At 40.9% G+C, this 21,567-nt stretch overlaps 1 protein-coding gene across 1 annotated transcript in view; it reads right to left on the bottom strand.

Moving 5' to 3' along the window:
• Positions 1-14,674, bottom strand: part of EFHC2 (EF-hand domain containing 2) — a 197,746-nt gene extending 183,072 nt beyond the window's left edge. The window contains exons 1-2 of the mRNA XM_064364565.1: positions 14,615-14,674; positions 14,328-14,461 (exon numbers count right to left, since the gene is read on the bottom strand). Coding sequence (XP_064220635.1) covers positions 14,328-14,369 — 42 coding nt within the window. The 5' untranslated portion in view covers positions 14,370-14,461; positions 14,615-14,674. The remainder of the gene's footprint in view (positions 1-14,327; positions 14,462-14,614) is intronic.
• Between the last annotated feature and the right edge of the window lie 6,893 nt (positions 14,675-21,567).

Here is a 21,567-nt window from a genome sequence, read left to right as displayed (position 1 = left end):
GCAACAGAGTGAGACTCTGTCTCAAAACAATAAATAAATAATTAAAAAAAAAAAAAAACTTAGTAAAAAACAATCCAGTTAGAAATGAGCAAAATACACAGACATTTCACTTAGGTGGATATACAGATGACAAATAAGCACATGAAAAGATATTCAATTGATTAACCATCAGAGAAATGCCAATTAAACCCATAATGAGATATTACTACATACCTATCAGACAGCTAAAATAAAAATAGTGACAACACTAAATGCTGATCAGGGCGCAAACAAATTAGATCACTCATATATTGTTGTTGGGAATGTAAAATGGTAATTTGCTCTCAAAAATAGTTTGATAGTCTTTTTATAAAATTAAACATGTAAGTATCACATAACACGCAATTGCACTCTTGGGCCCTTATCCTAGAGAAATGAAAATGTATGCTCACACAAAAACCTATACATACATGTTCACAGCATCTTTATTCATAATAGCTAAAAACTAGAAATAGTCCCAATGACCTTCAAAAGGCAAATGTAAAGAAACTGTGATACATACATGAACTACTACTCAGTAGTAAAAGTGAATGAACAGTTGATACACGCAACAACCTCGATAAATCCCCAGAGACTTACACCAAGTGGAAAAAACAAATTCCAAAAGGTACGTACTTTTTGATTCCATTCACGTAACATTTTGAAATAGTAAAATTTTAGAAATGGAAAACAGATTCATTGTTGCCAGGGGTTAGGAATGGTAGGGTCCAGGGAGTTGGTGGAAGGGAGGGAGGTGTGGTTATAAAAGGGCAACATAAGGAATCCCTGTGGTGATAAAACTCTTCTGTACCTTTACTGTGGTGGTAGCCACAAAAACCTATACATGTGATGAAATGTATAGACTAAATACACATATACTAACATACAAATGAATTCAAGTAAAGCTGGGAAAATCTGAATGAGATCAGTGGAGTATATCAATGTCAAGATACTGATTGTGATATTATACTACAGCTTTGAAAAATGAGCTGGGCACAGTGGCTCACACCTGTAATCTCAACACTTCCAGGGGCCGAGGCAGACAGATCACTTGAGCCCAAGAGTTTGAGACCAGCCTGGGCAACATAGCAAGACCCTCCCCCCAACTCTAGAAAAAATAATTTTTAAAAGTTAGCCAGACATGGTGGTTTGCACCTGCAGTCCTGGCTACTCAAGGGGCTGAGGCAGGAGGACTAATTAATCCAGGGAGGTCGAGGGTGCAGTGAACTATGATTATGCCACTGCACTCCAGCCTGGGTGACAGAGCAACACCCTATCTTAAAACAAAAAGAAAAGAAAAGAAAAATGTTACCACTGGGGCAAATGGGATGAGGGGTAAACAGGACCTCTCTGTATTCTTCCTTAAGTGAATCTACATGTATGTTCATTTACAATGATCTCAATAAAAACTTCAATTTAAAACAAAGGAAAGAGAAGGTCCACTTTCCTTGGTCACTAGGAGAGGCTCTACTCACGTGCCTTTTATAAAGTTTAGATCTGAAAACAGCCAAGCAACAAATGACTAAACTCTAACCGAAATGATATAGAAATAGACCTGTAAATGATTAAATAAACATCTCTGCTTGAATCTGACAGAACAGTAAGTTTCAATTACCAAATTCATGTGAAGAAGAAAAGGTAGTCTAAATTACAGGTAAACCATGCAACTGACCTAATCCCTCCAATCCCTGAAAAAAATCTAGTGGTTTTGACCATTCTCTCCTTTGGGATGTCAAACACATCATTAGGAAAGCAAACAGTTTGTTTAGTCTTCAGCTGGTCAAGCTGGTCACTTTGCCACACTGGAGTTGCCAGGTAGAATTTGAGCACCCAGGGGCCTGGGTAACAGGGGTGTAAAAATGCCCACCTCTCAATTCCCTTTGCTTTAGGGAATTCCCCCCTCTGCAAGAAGTTGGCTCTGCCCTTTCTGCAACTGCAGAAACAGAATAAACTCCCCCCAGGAAATAGCCTAAGAAATCCCTTTACATTTGTACCATTAGCATAGCTGGAATCCCACTGTGGGGAGAATGGTCTCCTTAGAAGTCCTGACTGATGAATATGCATAGACAAACCTGCTGCTTCCAGGAAAACCCAAACTGGATACCAATGAGAGAGAGAAAAATACCCCTCAGCATGGCACAAGAGGCCACACGGGGGCTTTGAGTCACAATTTAGATAGGGACATCTTCATGCTGCCCTGGCTGCTTTGTATAAACCATGTATCCTGAGAAGTTTATCCCCTATTTAAGCCACAAAAGCAAATGACTTTCTTCCTCCTTTATAGTCACTATTGCTAAAATAAGAGCTGTTTTGTTCCACAGCAGCAGCGGAAGACATAAGCAGGAAACTAATTCCAGAGCTAATTCCCCCAAACTGTGTTTATTCCCATCTATGTTTTAATCATGGCTGCTGCAGGTAGAGGCAGCAACAGACAATCAATCACCTATTAAGGACCCGCTTTGTGTAAGAAAGGCACTGAGAACATGAAGGGCAACCCAAAGAGCTACCAATCACAGTTTCTTAGTCAGCTGAGGACGGCCACGATCACACATAAGGAACACAAAACACAACACAGGAAATAAGGCAGTAAATGGGCAATATGAGCATGCAAGGTTATGTACACAGATGGTTCTTGCTGAGAAGATCGGGGAAGGCTTTAATGAGCAGGGGGATTAGAGCCAAGTTTTGAGGGAAGGTCAGGATCTAGATGGGAAGAGGAAGAGGCAGAAGGATGCTACTGAGGGAATAAAACCTTTTGGGTAAATGGGAAATCTTTTGGAAATCCTAACATGGGAAAAGGTCAACACAGGTACTTCAACTATATCAGGAGGCTGTATTCAAAGTATCTGTTAGCTGTTCAACCACATTCCAATACTGCTGGCAAGTTCAACAGAAACTAAGAAGAAACCACCAGAAGGAGAGATTAGGTGACTCGTGGTCACAAGGCCCTCCCTACACAGGACTAAAGGGCACACACTCAGCAACTCAGAGGAGAGATTAGGTGACTCATGGTCACAAGCCCTCTCCCCACATGGGACTAGGGGACAGACACTCAGTAACTCAGAATTACTTGTGAATATAAGCCCAGGCAGCCCTGGCCAGCAATGGCAACCCTCTTGGGCTCCCTTCCACCCTTCCATGCTGTGGAAGCCTTTACTTTCGCTTGCTCAATAAACGGCATTGCTGTTCACTCTCTAGGTCCACGAATGCTTGTTTGGAGCTGGAACACTCACCGTGGGGGTAAGGCTCTCTGCTTGATTCTTTGAGCAAAGGAAGCTAAGAACCAGAGCCTGGAGCCCAAGCTGCAAATCCGGTTACACTGCTATCAGGCAAGGGGACAAATAAACTAATAATTTAGTGGAAAAGTCCAAAATATACCCAAAGGACAAAGTGTGAACGTGCTGGATTAACTGGAGTATTAGGCTTATTTTCCATTATCGAAAAGAAGATAGTTTAGAAAGAACAGTATTCTTGGAATCTTTTGCAATGATGACATACTCATGTGTTACTTGTATAATTTAACAACACAAAGAAATTGTAATAAAAGAGATACTACTAAGTCTGACAATACCAGACTCACAGGTATTGTCTGTGGCTGGTGTGGCAGACAAAGTTTTTTGGCCATTATTATTATTATTATATATTTTTTTTTCTGAGACGGCGTCTCGCCATGTCGCTGAGGCTGGCGTGCAATGGTGCAATCTTGGCTCACTGCAACCTCTGCCTCCCGGGTTCCAGCAATTCTCTGGCCTCAGCCTCCCAAGTAGCTAGGATTACAGGTACGTACCACCATGCCCAGCTAACATTTTGTATCATTAGTAGAGACAGGGTTTCACCATGTCGGCCAGGCTGGTCTCGAACTCTTGACCTCATGATCTGCCGGACTCGGCCTCCCAAAGTGCTGAGATTACAGGCGTGAGCCACTGCGCCCGGCCTGTTGGCCATTATTAACAGCACTATTGAACCTTCTTTTCCTTTTCCCACCTCCAAACGTAGATGGTGAAAAAAAATCAAGATAATTTCCCAGCATTCCTTATAGCAAAGGATGGCCATGTACACCAATTTTAGCAAGTAAGATGGAAGGAGGGAATCTATTGGGGGGGCTCCTGGAAAACATTTTGTTTTCTGATATAAGAAGAGCTGTTTTCCCTCCCTCTCCTTCCTGCTTGTCTTGAACATGTTTACATGTAGTTGTGATGACTGGAACTGAGCCAACTATTTTGCCACTATGAGGTCACAAGCTGAAGAAAGAAAAGCCAACATTCTGAAGATGGCAGAATGCAGAGAGAAAAAGAGCCTGAGTTCTTTGACATTCATCAGTTACTGCCTAAACCTGAAACTGTCACACCTCTAAAGTTCTTATGATATGAGAAAATTAATTTGGCTTAAGCCATCGTTAGGTATTCTGTAACTTATTTTATTTTTAGAGACGGAGTCTCGCTCTTGTCGCCCAGGCTGGAGTGCAATGGCACGATCTCGGCCCACTGCAACCTCTACCTCCTGGCTTCAAGCGATTCTCCTGCCTCAGTCTCCCAAATAGCTGGGACTAAAGGCACATGCCACCATGCCCGGCTAATTTTTGTATTTTTAGTAGAGACAGGGTTTCACCACGTTGGCCAAGCTGGTCTCAAACTCCTGATCTCAGGTGATCCACCTGCCTGGGCCTCCCACAGTGCTGGGATTATAGGCGTGAGCCACCGCACCTGGCCACTGTGACTTATACTCAAATGTACCCTAGGTGACAAAGCTATGAAGTTCAGTACAGAATGCACAGTGACCAAAATTAGGTGTTTGAATCCTACATAGGCAAAAAGACTTTAATTTCTGAACTTCAAATGAACATTTTGGAATAGCAATGGAATATGTTATTTCCACAATATGGATGGCAGCTTCAGTAAGAGGCCCAATCTGAAATAACGTAATTTCAAGGATATTTTAATAGTCACTGGGAACAAAGTGACAGAAATCTTTAAATCAAAACTATCCTGTGATCTGACATAGTAGACATCAATTGGTTTGTTTGCCCAGCAATCCCATACAACCAAAACTGGATTATTCGTCTTTTTATTATTGAGTTTTGAGAGTTCTTTATATATTCTCAATCTAGTCCCTTATCAGATAATATGCTTTATAAATATTTCCTCCCACACTGTGGTCTGCATTTTCACTTTTTTGATAGTGTCTTTTGAAGCACACTTTGGCTATCTATTGCAACATTATTCGATAATAACAAAAGACTGGAAATAATATAGCTGTACATCAAAAGCAGATGGGTTGAATAAACTATTGTTAAGTCTACACAATGGAGTACTATGTAACTGTAAAAAGAAATGAGGAAGAGCCTCATATACCATTATGAAGTGATATCCAAGATATACTCTTAAAATGAAAAAAGGAAAGTTCGAGAGAATGTATAGAGTATGCTACTACTTATTTAATAAAAGGGGAACATGTGAATATATTTAACAATTTACTTTTAAAAATCTAGAAAAAAAAAGAAGAGAAGGAGGAAGAGAAAGAGGATAACCCCAAACTAAATAGAGTTGTTTCTTTTTTTAAGTTATTATGGAGAGAGGGGGAGAATAAGATTGAAGAGACAGGGATAAAAGCTAGACCTCTCTGAAAGTAACTTACTTTGCAAATTTGACTTTGAAACCATACAAATGCTTTTTTAAAGTTCAGAATCAAAAGCACCATGAAACAAATGAACCTAACTGGATACTGAATTGGTGACTTAACCATATTGACAGCAATAATTTAAATGAAATTAAAACCAAGTAATTTGACAGTACGTTCCCGGTGGGATATACCCTCACAACAGAAATAGCTACAAACAAATCTTAAACTATTTTCAAAACTCAAATTGTTAATAATAATTATTAATACAAAATTATTATATGGTTGTACATTTTTATTTATGTTAGGATAAGTAATTAAGTTAACGTACTTATGAAGCAAGATTTCATGTAAATATATAAAATCAAAGAAGTTAAATAAAAACCCTATACTCCTTAATTTGCATTGGAAATAAGTTTTTGAACTCATGTTATACTTTATCCTTAAATATATGTACATATTTTTTACCCTTGCTTTAAGAGAATGAAAATTCAAGCCATAGACTGGAAATAAATATTTACAGACCATACATTCAATAATGGATTTGCATCCAACTTGTATCCAGAATATATTAAAAATTACCTTCAAAACTCAGCAGTAAGGAAATACCACAATTAAAAATGAGTAGAAGACATTTCACCAAAGGGGATATACAGATGGCAAATAAGCACATAAAAAGATGTTCAACATCATAGCCATTAGGGAAATTAAAATTAAAATCAAGAGGAGATACCAGGCTGAGCAGAGTGGCTCAGGCCTGTAATCCCAGCACTTTGGGAGGCCAAGGTGGGTGGATCACCTGAGGGGGAGTTCAACACCAGCCCAGCCAACAAGGTAAAACCCTGTCTCTACCAAAAATGCAAAAATTAGCCAGGCATGGTGGCACACGCCTGTAATCCCAGCTACTCTGGAGGCTAAGGCAGAAGAATCACTTGAACCCGGAAAGCAGAGGTTGCAGTGAGCCAAGAACTCGCCACTGCACTCCAGCCTGGGTGACAGAGAGAGACTCTGTCTCAGGAAAAAAAAAAAAAAAGAGAGAGAGAGAAAGAGAAAAGAGGAAATACCACTATATACCTATTAAAATGGCTAAAATCCGAAACACTGACAATACCAATTGCTCACAAGGATTTGTAATAACAGAAATTCTCAATCATTGCTGGTAGGAATACAAAATGATAATTTCTTATAAACACACACCTACCATATGGCCAGTTACAAATTACATGAAAGCAAGCATCCTGCCATTTACAGGGAAGCAATGACCATTTTGCTATAATTTTCTACTCCTTATATGTGCAAGCAAAGCTTTTCTTGTTTAACAAGTATCAAAAAGAAGGCCAGAAAGCTTCTCACTCCAGTTGAAAATGAAACTGATAGATGCTTATTTCAAGTTTGACCCAGAATTACTTGTGTGAGAAAATACAAACGCAGATTTCAGAGTGGAGAGGTACATTTAATTATTTATTTTTAGCTTTTAAAAAATAAGACTCTTATGTACATACAGGTATATAAAGAAATCAAGATTATAATTTTGTAACTACCTATCTTTAAGCCCAATCGTGTCAGTCAGTAAAAGAACTTAATTTTTAAGTCTTGTATAAAATTGTATCTTAGGTTATATTTTTACTCATAATGCTTTGTCATATGGTTTTAGTAGCTTTATTACGTAACATTGTCAATACATTCTCATGCTGCAAACAGCATTAATTACAATGAATTTACAACCTTTATTTAAATTGAATCATCTTAGCCTACTTTTTGAAAAAGTCAATTCCATCTTAAATATAAACTGAAATAATCTTGAATTCTTTAACATGTTTATCTTACGCTGACTGAAGAGTTTTTTTGAATGTATGAAAAGGAAACAAAGGTAAGCTAGACTGCCTGTTTTGTTTTTTTTTTTTTTTTCCTCAAAAAAGCTGGTGAAAAGTCCTTTTCGGTTTTAAATATGGGAGAAAACTACTCTTGTTCATACCATATACCATATATCATTCCTTAATAGCACCCTCTAAAATAGAAGCTATAGAGAACTTTTAGGCCTACTTGGATAAGGTAAAAAGAAAAAATAAATCAAGTAGGAAATTTTATCACAAGACAACCTGAAGCTTCCTCTACTACATTCGCACTTGCTTTATGGTTGATACCCTTTGTGAGAAAGGGAAAGAGTAGGTAAATAAGTTGGCTGAAACCCAGAGATACACAGAAAACTACCATTCTTTACTTTAAAAAGACAACTATTATTGGATTAGTATATCTACAATATTCTCATTCCAGTTGAAAATGAAATTGATGTGTGCTTATTTCAAGTTTAACCCTGAATTATTTATGGGAATTTATTTATTTCACATAAATTGGGAACTGGCCATATGCAGGTACGTGTTTAACTTCATAAGAAATTACCATTTTGCATTCCCACCAAAAATGAGTGAGAATCCCTGTTATTCCAAATCCTTGTAAGCAATTGCTATTGTGTTTTGGGTTTGAGCCATTTTAACAGATATATAGTGGTATCTCATCTTGATTTTAATTTTTATTTCCCTAATAGCTATGATGTTGAACATCTTTTTGTGTCATTATTTATTTATTATCACAGATTGTGCTAATGTACCATGGGCTATAGCTATAGTTTTTATGCAGGAATTCTCTAAGACCCGAAAATCATTTCAAAGACTCCTCAGGGTAAAAAGATTGAGATTTGACGTGATAAAAATGTTTTGAAACTAGTTAGAGGTGATAGCTGCACAATGGTGTGAATGTACTAAGTTCCACTGAATTTTTTTTTTTTTTTTTTTTAAGATAGGGTTTCACCATGATGGCCAGGCTGGTCTTGAACTCCTGACCTCAGGTGATCCACCCACCTCGGCCTCCCGAAGTGCTAGGATTACAGGCGTGAGCCACTGCACCTGACGTTCCACTGAATTTTATACTTTCAAATAGTGATTAATTTCATGTTACATGAAATTTACTTCAAAAAATTTTTAAAAGTATATTGAGAAAGGCTGACGAGGCTGCTTGAAAGGTGAGAGATGAGATCTGACCTTCATAGAAGCTGAAGATCTGAATTTAAATAAGAATTGCCCAGTCTGGACAATATAGTGAGACCCCATCTCTACAAATAATAATTTTAAAAATTAGCTGAGCATGCTGGCGCACGCCTGTAGTCCCAGCTACTGGGGCAATGGAGGTGGGAGGATGTCTTGAGCCTGGGAGGTTGAAGCTGCATGCAGTGAACTGTGAGCTGTGATCGTGCCACTGCACTTTAGCCTGGGAGAAATAGCAAGACTGTACCTCAAAAAAAAAAAAAAATTGATGGAGGTGGCTCGAATGAGTGTTTTTCAAATGCTGATTGCACAACCACAGTAACAGGCATATAATGCAGGCTAGTTCACATACATACACAAGCACACACAGGAAGGACAAACAAGTCCATGAAACAATTAACTTTCTCAAGTATAATACACTCTAATTCTTTACTCTATCCCACTCATTTCTTTTTATTTTTTCCTTAAAAAAAAAAAAGGGGCAGGGCATAGTGGCTCATGCCTGTAATCTCAGCACTTTGGGAAGCTGAGGCAGGCGAATCACCTGAGATCAGGAGTTTGAGACCAGCCTGACCAACATGGAGAAACCCCGGCTCTACTAAAAATATAAAATTAGCCGGGCATGGTGGTGGGTGCCTGTAATCCCAGCTACTCAGGAAACTGAGGCAGGAGAATCGCTTGAACCCAGGAGGCGGAGGTTGCAGTGAGCCAAGATCTTGCCATTGCACTCCAGCCTAGGCAACACAAGTGAAACTCTGTCTAAAAAAAAAAAGAAAGAAAGAAAAATGCTGGTCATGATTCATTAAATTCTTATTTTATTTTATTGCTGCGAATTCAAATATGTTTTCTTTCTTCTTAAGGAGGACTTTGCTTCACTGCAAATTAGATGATGGGCTATTTACAGCAAACCCTCCTAAGATGGTGGCAAGATAGCTTCATTAAAAGCAAAAAGAGCAGCCATGTCTATAATCCCAGCACTTTCGGAGGCTGACACCTGTAATCCCAGCACTTTGGGTGACTGAGACAGGCAGATCACCTGAGGTCAGGAGTTCGAGACCATCCTGACCAATATGATAAAACCCCATCTCTACTAAAAATACAAAAATTAGCCAGGCATGGTGGCGGGCACCTGTAGTCGCAGCTACTTGAGAGGCTGAAGCAGGAGAATCACCTAAACCTGGGAGGCAGAGGTTGCAGTGAGCCGAGATCACGCCATTGCACTCCAGCCTGGGTGATAGAGCAAGACTCCATCTCAAAAAAAAAAAAAAAAAAAAAAAGCAGAAAGAGTGAGCTCCTCATCATTCATTAGAGACACTCAGGATCAGGATGGTCTACACAACCATCTGTCCAAAATACTGTAGAAAGGATTTTTGGCTTTGGCTGGAAATGTCCCTTTTAATTTTAATATTCTCATTTTACAGATTATCTTGCTCAATACAAGTTCAGCATGGAAATTGTTGGAAAAAAGATATAGTGTATCTGGAATTTAGTTGTGATCTTTCCCAAAGGTTTTCAACTCATATCAAAATAATTTTAATATCATCAGAGTTATAAATGTTCATATTTTAGAAGGCACAATAGTTCTTGTATTTCAGAGAGAGAAATACAGGTTGCATATCACCTAGTTGCGGACAGAAATCCATCTATTGCTTATGACTGACCACTGGCAGCTAAGTAAAGGGGCACATAAGTTCCTTTTCAATGTCTATGGAAAAGCAATAAAAGTTAGCTGTGTTATAATTTTAAGTCCAAACAGCCAAGTAATTATGCTATCTACAGGAGGCCAAGGTTTTTCACTTGGTAATTTAATTCAGCAAGTCGGAGGGGGGCGGTGCGGGGAGGGAGATGAAAAGGCCAGATACAGCTTTACTTACTTTCTGACCATTCTATGCCAGAGAACATCCAACATTTTAACTAAGTACAAGTTTTTAAAATATTAATCTTTGGGCAACACATAGTACGTTTAGTACCAAGGCTAGAGTAACAATTTTCTAAATGCAGCCACCTAATTTTGGCACATACTAGGATACTCAATAAATAAATACTGACTTGTTGAATGACAGTCCAAGGTGTCTAATAAGTATACTGTCATTCTCTATTACACACGCACATACATGCACGCACACACACACACTCTCCCATTGTTCTCAGGCATAAAATAAATAAATGTTCTAAATACTCATGAGCCTAGAAATAGACCCACACGTAGATGGATGCTTGATTTTTGACAAAGGTGGCTCTGCAGAGACATAGAGAAAGAGTAATCTTTTCCAAAAATTATTCATCAAAAACATCATTAGGAGAGGGAACAGTCCAACTACAAACAAGAAGATATCCAAAATTTATATAGAACTTCTACAAATCACTAAGAAATAGGCAGACAACCCAGTAAAAATTAGACAAAAGATAAGTAGGTACTACACAAAAAAGTAGTGACCAATAAATGGTCATACAAATAAAGCCAGGCGCGGTGACTCACACCTGCAATGCCAGCACTTTGGGAGGCTGAAGCAGGCGGATCGCTTGAGGTCAGGAGTTCAAGACCAGCCTAGCCAACATGGTGAAACCCCGTCTCTACTAAAAATACAAAAAAAAAAAAAAATTAACCAGGCATGGTGGCGCATACCTGTAATCCAAGCTACTCAAAAGGCTGAGGCAGGAGAATCGCCTGAACCCGGGAGGTGGAGGTTGCAGTGAGCCGAGATCGCACCACTGCACCCCAGTCTGGGCAACAGAGTGAGACCTCATCTTTAAAAAAAAAAAAAAAAGCAGTGACCAATAAATGGTCATACAAATGACCAACAAATGTGTAAAACATGCTCAATTTCATTAGAAATCAGGAAGTACAGATTATAACTACAAAGAGTTGCTACACCCACCAACCAAAATATCCAAAAAATTGAAAAGACTAACAATACCAAGTGTTAGAATGTGGAGCAACAGGAACAGAAAATGCTGGTGGGAATTTAAGTAGTATACTCACTTTGACAGTAAACTGAACATATGAATACTGTGTGATCTAGCAATCCTACCAAAAGACACGAACAAAAATAGTCACAGTAAAACTATTCTTAACAACCCTAAACAAGCCAAATATTTATCAAGACTAAAATGTATATATAAATGTTGTGAAAATCATACAATGCAATACTACAGAGTAATAAAAATGTACAAACTACCTCTACAGACAGCCACATGGACAAATCTAATGAATATAATGTTGAGCTAAAAAAGCCAGTCATAAAAGAATAAACACCAAACATTTCCATTGATAAAAGTTTCAAAGGCAAGCAAAGCCTAATTACAGTGATAGGAGCCAGGACAGTGGTTACATTTGGAGAGTACGGAAGGTATAATGAACAGAAAGTGTATAGGTAGAGTAGTCACATAAAATACAAGATGCTCAGTTAAATTTGGTAAACAACAAATAATCCTTTCGCATAAATAGGTTCCATGCAATATTTGAGATGTGTCTTTTTATTTGCTAAATCTGGCAACCCCAGTCAAGGGGGGTATTTTTGGAGAACTGGTAATATTTTATTTATTTATTTATTTATTTAGAGGCAGGGTCTGGCTCTGTTGCCTAGGCTGGAGTACAGTGGTGCAATCATGGCTCACTGCAGCCTTGACCTCCCAGGCTCAAGTGACTCTCCCACCTCAGCCTCCAGAGTAGCTGGGACTACAGGCATGTGCCACCACACTTGGCTAATTATTTTAAATTTTTGTAGAGATGAGGTCTTACTATATTGCCCATGCTGGTCCGGAACGCCTGTGCTTAAGGGATCCTCCCACCTCCGTCTCCCCAAGTGCTGAGCTTACGAGTATGAGCCACTGCGCCCAGCCCCCATATTTAATTTCTTGATGTTCATTTTGTGATCATCCATTGTGCCTCTTTCTGCATATGTGTTGTACTTCACCATTTTAAAAGTGTTTTAAAAAGCAAAAATACACTCAGAACCTTGCAGATTTAAAAATAACCCATCCAACCACTGTTTTTCCTTCCCATCCTTAATCACTGCACGTGAGAGCTATGATACTTCTGCAGGAAGTGGGGATTGGTAATCAGAAGTGTTGCTGGGCAAAAAGCTGTAGGCTGTACTATCATTTTTTTTAATTAAAATTACTTTTACACAACATGCTTCTTTACTTCTGGAATCTGTTTTTACGCCCCGTCTCTCAGGGGCGTTTCTTATTTGCGTGGCTGGCTTATACTCACCAAAGAGCAATGCGATGCTGGGAGGCCAACCTCTACCCATCAACCAACAAATGCACAAATCAGTGTTCAAAGTTGGACTCACCAGATGTGTGGGGGTCAGAATTCAATGGCCTGAAGCTACAAATAAAAGTGGTACTTTAGGGCCAACGACTTAGCTGCAGACACTGTTCGGAAACTATAAAGTCAAAAACTTCAATCTGCTGTCTGCTTGCTAAAGTTATTAAAGGTTTACACAATTGCCTTGAGTGACTCCATCTAATTCCCTCTTGTCTAATCGGGAATTACCTTCTCCTGCAGACACAGCTGGGAGACCCAGGTAAAGAGTAGTAACCAGTGTAAACAAAAGCCTGAATCATTTTCCTGCTGTTGTTTAAATGAGGTGCTATTTATTGGCAAAAGTTCTTTCATGATCGGGGTTTTTTGTGTTGTGTTGCTTTATTCTGTACCTTCATCTTCTTTTGAAATGGACCCTTCCAGTGCAGGCGCCGTGGCTCAGCCTGTAATCCCAGCACTTTGGGAGGCCAAGGCGGGTGGATCACTTGAGGTCAGTTCAAGGCCAGCCTGGCCAACATGGTGAAACCCCTATCTTTACTAAAAATACAAAAATTAGCTGGGTGTGGTGGCAGGCGCCTGTAATCCCAGCTACTCGGGAGGCTGAGGCAGAAGAATCGCTTGAATCCGGGAGGCGGAGGCTGCAGTGAGCCGAGATCGCCCCACTGAACTCTAACCTGGGCAACAGAGCCAGACTCCATTTCAAAAAGAAAAAAAGAAATGGCCCCTCCCAATTCTAAATAGAGAAAAAAAATCCATGTTTGGGTGCCTGTCTTTATAAAGTTTGGGAGTAAACTTTACAGGCTGATAGAACTCTTATCTGCCACCTACCCCTCTTTATAGTGCCGGATTTCTTCGATTTGATAATTGAAACGGTAACTTTTTTTTTTCACACAGGATACTGGGGCTAATGATTAGGCTTCTGGTCTGTGGAGATAAGGTTATTTGAAAGAAACCCAACTTCACCAATGAGACTGTGTAGCTCTGTGCCTCAGTTTCCTCAATAGTAAAATGGGGGGAAAAACTACCTAATTCAAAGGGCTGCTGGGATATTGGATGCTGCATGAGGTGATTAAAGCACAGCACCTGACAAACATTAAACGCTCAATGGTTATCATCACTATTATTCGCTACCTTGGAGGGTCCTGCCACCTATAAGGACTCTATATAATGTTTCTAAATTAGGAAAAACATTCAGATGCATTTGGAGATGGGAGAAGGGGCCTATAAAGTTTGGTCCAAGTTGCAACCAACCCAGGGCAGCAGCAGGGGGCCTCCAGGAGAGTCCGCGGAGGTGGCCAGACCACGACCCTGCCTAGACTCCAGCCTCCAGCCGGGAGCCGTGACCTCGGACGCCTTGCCTACTCGACGCCTTGCCTACTCACATTGCGGTTGAAGCTGTTGCCCGGCAGCAGAGGCAAGCGCATGGTGCTCAATGTCCGAAAATCAAGGGTCCCAGAAGAGAAGGCCCGGCCGGCAGTGGCCACATTCCGGCCGCGTTGTTTGGTCCCCACGTTACCTGGAGACGGGAGGCGGCGTCACAGAGGGAGGAGGGGCGGGGGGAAGGGAAGTGATGGGGGCGGCGGTGGGGGAGACTTCCGCGGCGCGCACCTCCTCCCCCGTCCCCCGTCCCAGCTCCCCTCCACCCCCTTTACCCCCGCACTGCGCGCACACACACAGCCAGGTCCTGGTCTCCCGAGGAGTCTCCTGTCTGCACGCGCAGTGTGCACACACAAAGACTGACCGTCACACTGTTCCCTGCCCCCGCCGCTTTTTGGTTTAATCCCTTTACAGAGCGCAGAGCCTTTTTTTTTTTTTTTTTTTTTTTTGTGAGAAGAATTCCAGGGTGGCTGAGATAGAAGTTATGTGGGGAGTAGGCAGCCGATAAGGCCAAAGAGAAACACTAGATCTACATTCGTTAGGATGGTGCCCTGTGGGCCCTCACAGAGCTTCTCTCCTGCAACTGCTAGGTGAAAGAAGTCAGGCTTAGAATCAGACTGAGATCTGTAGTTTCTGCAGCTGGGAAGACGAGTGATGTGAGATTGCATGTGTGATGAGCTGGCACTCAGGGAAGAGCTCAGGTTTCTCTCTCTAACTCTGAGGCCCTTCTTCTGTTCCCTGAGGCCCAGAATCTCTACCTCTGTGAGTCAAACAGCTTGCTATTATCTGTGGCTGGTCCTAGGGCAGCCTTCAGGTTGGGGTTGGAAGGAATGCCAATGGTTAACCTTGTGGTACTAAGCTTCCAGCTCAGGTAGATACTCTCTGGACTGGTTCCAAGCTGGCTGTCTGCCTGTCGCTCCCTGCTGGACCTAGCACCCAGATTCCAGATAGGCACACCACCTCATCCTTTGGAGCAGGGCACTGAGGCTTCACAATTGGTGAGGACTCACCAGAGGAACTGAACTTGACCTCTAACCCAACCTTCCATTTGCTGGTCGCTTTTTCTGAAGCCCTCATGGCCCAGGGGACTGGCTCAGGGAGCAGGTCTCACTCTTGCAGTGGAGGGGCAATAAAGTCTAGTTGATGATCAGCCCCCAGGCTGGGGGCAGAGGATGAGAGGGCAGGAGCTCCCTCTAGAGGAGCTCCCATCTTCAGGAGTTCCTAGATATCTGTCTGCCCTTCTCTAGTCAGCACTGGGGTATAAAGGAGGAAAGGAGGCCTGAGGATTCCAGAGTTCTCCACCTGCTGAGGTCTTCAGAGGACTCAGCCCTCTGGAAAATGCAAATAAAATCCTCAGCCCTCCAAACAACCAAATGGACACCTCTTAGCCAAAGAGACCCTGGAAAAACTTTAAAATCTAAGTTTCCCAGCCATGATGATAGGTCAATCACTCCTCAGTACATACCTGCTTCCTCATGAACCATTACCAGGCTTCTTTCCCAAGAGTTAAACAGAAATCAGCCCTGGAAAACCAAGATCTGGAGATTTCACTGATTTCAATTTCAACCAACTGCCAGACTCCCTTCCCTTTCCCAATTTTGACATGAAAGCTGACCAGCTTACAAAACATTCCTTCCTGATCAATGACTCTCAACCATGGACTGGTTCTAGCCGGTTTATAGAGGCAGCACACAAAGTGCTTTGGGCTCTGTTCCCCTCCCCCTTTTTTTTTAGAAAGAAAGAAAGAAAGAAAGAAAAGAAGAAGAGGAAAGAAAAAGGAAGAGAGAGAGAGAGAGAGAATGGGAGTATTGGTTTCTTGGCCAGGCTAGAATGCCGTTTAGTAATGGGTATTGAAAACCTCTTTTATACCAATAATTATACTTAATGATGTAGACAAGAAGGAATAAGGGAAGAAAATAACAAACAAGCAGCCAACCAATATTTCATTTAAACCTATGAAATGCTATGTGATTACTGAGGAGTGATTTACTTCCAATTACGTAGTCACTTTTGGAATAGGTGTGAGGTGGTAATGTATGTTTTGTGTATTTGAAGTGGAGAGTTCTATAAATGTTTATTAAGTTTACTTGTTCTGGGTCTGAGTTCAAGTCCTGGATGTCCTTGTTAATTTTCTGTCTGGTTGATCTATAGAATCGTTAGCTCTTCTTGTTACATTGATCCTTTTGCCATTATGTAATGTCCTTCTTTGCCTCTTTTGATCTTTGTTACTTTAAAGTCTACTTTATCAGAGGCGAGAGTTGCATCTCCTGCTTTTTGCTTATTTGTTTATTTTTACTCTGTTTGGTTGGTAAATCTTCCTCCTTCTCTTTGTTTTGAGTCTTTGTGTATTGTTACATGTGAGATGGGTCTGGATGCAGCATACCGATGGGTTTTGGCTTTTTATCCAATTAGAATACATATAAGTTTAATATTGGCATTTGATGCTACCCGGCTGTTTTGCCCATTAGTTGGTGTAAATTTTTCATTGTGTTAATGCTCTTTGCTTTTTGATATATTTTTGGAAAGGCTGATATTGGTTGTTCCTTTATATGTATAGTGCTTCTTTCAGAAGCTCTTGTAAAGCAGGCCTGGTGGTGGTGAAGTCTCTAAGTACTTGTTTGTTCGCAAAAGATTTAATTTTTCCTTCGCTTATAAAGCTTAGTTTGGCTGGATATGAAATTCTGGGTTGAAAGTTCTTTTCTTTAAGGATGTTAAATATTGGTCCCCACTCTTTTCTGGCTTGTAGGGTTTCTGCTGAGAGATCTGCTGTGAGTCTGATAGGTTTCCCTTTGTGGGTAACCTGACCTTTCTCTCTGGCTGCCCTTAGTATTTTCTCCTTCATTTCAACCCTAATAAATCTGGCAATTATGTGTCTTGGGGTTGGTCTTCTTGAAGAGTATCTTTGTGGTGTTCTCTGTATTACCTGGAGTTGAATATTACCCTGCCTTGCTAGGTTGGGAAAGTTTTCCTGAATGATATCCTGAAGAGTATTTTCCAACTTGGATTCATTCTCTTCATCACATTCAGGTACACCTATCAAACGTAAATTAGGTCTTTTCACATAGTCCCATATTTCCTGGAGACTTTGCTCATTCCTTTTTATCCTTTTTTCTCCAATCTTGTCTTCTCATTTCATTTCACTGAGCTGGTCCTTGACATCTGATATCCTTTCTTCTGCTTGATCTATTCAACTGTTTAAACTTGTGCATACTTCGCAAAGTTCTTGTGTTGTGTTTTTCAGCTCCATCAATTCACTTATATTCCTCTCTAAATTGTCCATTCTCATTAACATTTTGTCAAACCTTTTTTCAAGGTTCTTAGTTTATTTGCATTGGGTTAGAACTAGTTCTTTTAATTCACAGAAGTTTATCACCCACCTTTTGAAACCTGCTTCTGTTATTGGAACACACTTGTTCTCCATTAAGCCTTGTTCCGTTACTGATGAGGAATTGCAATCCCCTGTAGAGGGAGAGGCATTCTGATTTTGAGTATTCTTTGCCTTTTTAGGCTAGTTTCTTCCCTTCATTATATATTTATCCCTCTGTCATCTTTGTAATTACCGACTTTCTACCTAGGTCTCTGAGCGGACGTCACTTGTTGATTCCCAGCGCCAAAATCTGAGCAATCCACTGTGCCGGCCAAAACAGCGGTGTTAAGATTGATGGTGCTTTTCTGCCCAGGAATCTCCGGACTCTGCACCAGGAACTGCTGCACTAAGGCGCCAGCAAAACCGCCGCGCCAGCCACAAAAGTTGCCCTGGTGACCCGTGGGGCTCCTCTGTTGGGAATCTCTTGGTCCGTGAGCAACAAAAATTCGTCTGAAAGTGTGGCATCCTCTCGTTCTCTGCGCTTTCACTGGGAGCTACGAGCCCGAGCTGCTAGTGATCAGCCATCTTGGATCTCTCTCCGCCGAGCCTTTCTTGTATGTACTTTCTTGCTTTTCCAATTTTTGTCACCGACATTCTTTTGCTATGTGGTTCAAACACACAGCAAAGTTCAGAAAATAATATGACGTCCCTGTGCTCACTGAGATGTTACACAAGTCGATGATTTCCTATGTTGCATAGAAAATCAGCTTTTATTTTGTAATTTAAAAGTTCATGATGAATCTAAGGCCACATATACCCCTAATGAAAACACGTTGTAATGGTAACCACTGCCTTCAGTTTTCCCTCTGGATATTTTTATATTTGTTTTTTGTTTGTTTTTGTTTTGTGTTTTGAGACAAGGTCTCACTATGTTGTCCAGGCTGATCTCGAACTCCTGGACTCAAGCAGCCCTCCCGCCTCGCCTCTGCCTCCCAAAGTGCTGGGATTACAGGTATGAGCCACTGTGTCTGGCCCATTTTTATATTTGAACTAAATGTTTGTAAGGTCCAATCAGTGGTTGGCCAGGGGCAGAGTCAAGTGGCACAAAACGCAACACTGTCACTCCATCATACACCCAAGACAGCCAGGCCAGGAACCTCCTCAAATCCTCTCCTGACACCTACATCTAATCCATCCCTGAAGCCGTGTGGGTTGGACATGGTGCTATCTCTCAGTCACCACCTCATCTATTTCAGCTGAGATCCCATTGTTTCTTGCCTGGTTTTCTTCTTTAAAAAGAAAAAAAAAAAAAAAAAAAAAACCTAACTGATCTTACCTCCAGAGCCGTCGTTTTTATAATTCATGATGCAACTGTTACTCTTCTGCTTCAATAATCTAGCCTTCCCGCCACCTTCAGAAGGCGATGAAACTCCTTATAGCCTGATCTGAAGAGCCTTTGTCAGGGGGTGCCTACCAATGCCCTCCATCCCTTTCTTTGTCCCCTCCTCCATCTACTCCAACTCTGAGAAAACTGGCAGTTTCCAAATCACGCTCTACGGTGTCTCTTCCTGGGGCTTTTGCAAATAACACTATGATCTAGAAACTCCCTTCCTTTCTTTCACCTAAGTAACCCCTTCTTGTCTTTCAGGACTTGGTTCAGCATGGGAGAGGGGCAGGGAAGGTTTTGCCATTTCTTCAATATGTTTTTTCACCTTCTTCTTGCCACCTCCATCTGTATTTGGTGCCCATTCTAATTGTGGTTTTCATTGTACTATGTTGGAATCACCTGTTTACTTGACACTTCTTTCAATGCCCCCAAATTCCTCCAGGGCAGGAACTGTATCTCCTTTTCTATTCAATCAAAAATATCCATTATTGTTTCTGTGTTTATAAATTTTACACTACATTTCTGCTTCTTGCTTTTTTCGCCTAAGATTCTGTTATTAAGGCTGGGTGCCGTGGTTCACACCGGTAATCCCAGCACTTTCGGAGGCAGAGGCAGGTGGACCACAAGGTCAGTGGTTCGAGACCAGCCTGACCAAAATAGTGAAACCCGTTTGTACTAAAAATACAAAAAGTAGCCAGGCATGGTAGCGCATGCCTGTAATCCCAGCTACTTGGGAGGCTGAGGCAGGAGAATTGCTTGAACCAGGGGAGGCAGAGGTTGCAGTGAGCCGAGATTACGCCACTGTACTCCAGCCTGGGCAACAGAGCAAGACTCTGTCTCAAAAATAATAATAATAAAATTCTGTTATTGAGATTTCTACACATTGGCGCATGTAGAGTTCATTAATTTTAAATGCATTGTATGATTATACCACAAATTAACTATCTGCTGTCATCTGTTGATGACAGTTAGGTTGTTTCCAATTTTTCACTAATGACCAACAATGCTGCAATGAACGATTCTACCTGTTCCTTTGGCAATGATCTAGGGCACAGACCTAAAGATGGAATCACATACATATCCAAGTGCAGGCCTTCAGCTTTACTAGATTTTGTTAGACAATCTCCAGATAGATAAACTAATTAAGAAAGTCCCCTCAGGCAGGGCGCGGTGGCTCACGCCTGTAATCCCAGCACTTTGGGAGGCCGAGGCGGGTGGATCACGAGGTCAAGAGATCGAGACCATGCTGGTCAACATGGTGAAACCCTGTCTCTACTAAAAATACAAAAAATTAGCTGGGCATGGTGGGGCGTGCCTGTAATCCCAGCTACTCGGGAGGCTGAGGCAGGAGAATTGCCTGAACCCAGGAGGCGGAGGTTGCGGTGAGCCGAGATCGCGCCATTGCACTCCAGCCTGGGTAACAAGAGCGAAACTCCGTCTCAAAAAAAAAATAGAAAAGAAAAGAAAGTCCCCTTTCCCATTCATCCTTTCAACAATAGGTATTACCAAATTGTATAATTTTGGATAATCATCTGAATAAGTGTGAATAGTATACTATTGTTATTTTAATTTGTTTCTCCCTAACTCCTAGTGCAGTTGGTCACCTTTTCCCATGCTTGTTCCTTTCGCCTGTGACTCAGCTATTTATATCCTTTGCTGATTTTTCTCTTTGCTCATTTGCAGTTTTTTTTTTTAGATAGATAGATATACAGATATTCTGGATACTAATTTGAAGCATAGCAAATATTTTCTCATTGTTGTTTATCTTTTAACTCCACTTACATAGAGTTCTTTACTGTATACATAAATTTGTCATTTTACTCTACTCAAATGTATTATTCTTTCAGTTATGGTTGGTGGGTTTTTTTTTTTTTTTTGAGACAGAATCTCACTCTGTCGCCCAGGCTGGAGTGCAATGCCCTGATCTTGGCTCACGGCAACCTCTGCCTCCCAGGTTCAAGTGATTGTCCTGCCTCAGCCTCCTGAGTAGCTGGGATTACAGGCATGCGCCACTACACGCAGCTAATTTTTGTATTTTTAGTAGAGATCGGGTTTCACCATGTTGCCCAGGCTGGTCTTGAACTCCTGATCTCAAGTGATCCGCCCACCTTGGCCTCCCAAAGTGCTGGGATTACAGGTGTGAGTCACTGTGCCTGGCCTGTTTGGTGTTTTGTATGTGAATTCGAAAATCCTATACTCCGAAAGAACAGTTATTCTCCTACATGTTCTTGCAAACATTTAAAAATATTCCCTGTTACTTTTTCAATTGAAATAATTTCAAGCTAGTAGAAAAGTTGAAAGAAGAGTCCAAATAACTCTCATTTATCCTTTCCCCAGATTCCCCAATTGCTTTATATATTACTACATTCATTTTACCATTCTCCCCATATATAGTTTTTTCCATTTTAGAGTAAGTTGCAGATATCTTGGCCCTTGACTCCTAAATACTTCAGTGTGTATTTCCTAAGAATAAGGACAGTCTCTTACATAACTGAAGTATAATAATCAAAATCAGAAATTTAATATTAATATAATACTGTTTTCTTTTTTC

Source organism: Aotus nancymaae, unplaced genomic scaffold, assembly GCF_030222135.1.
Source record: "Aotus nancymaae isolate 86718 unplaced genomic scaffold, 86718_ANA_hifiasm-v0.15.2.pri h1tg000058l, whole genome shotgun sequence".
In the NCBI taxonomy this organism is placed as follows: Eukaryota; Metazoa; Chordata; class Mammalia; order Primates; family Aotidae; genus Aotus; species Aotus nancymaae.
The sequence above is the reverse complement of the archived record's forward strand: the minus strand, read 5'-3'. Positions and strand labels throughout refer to the sequence as shown.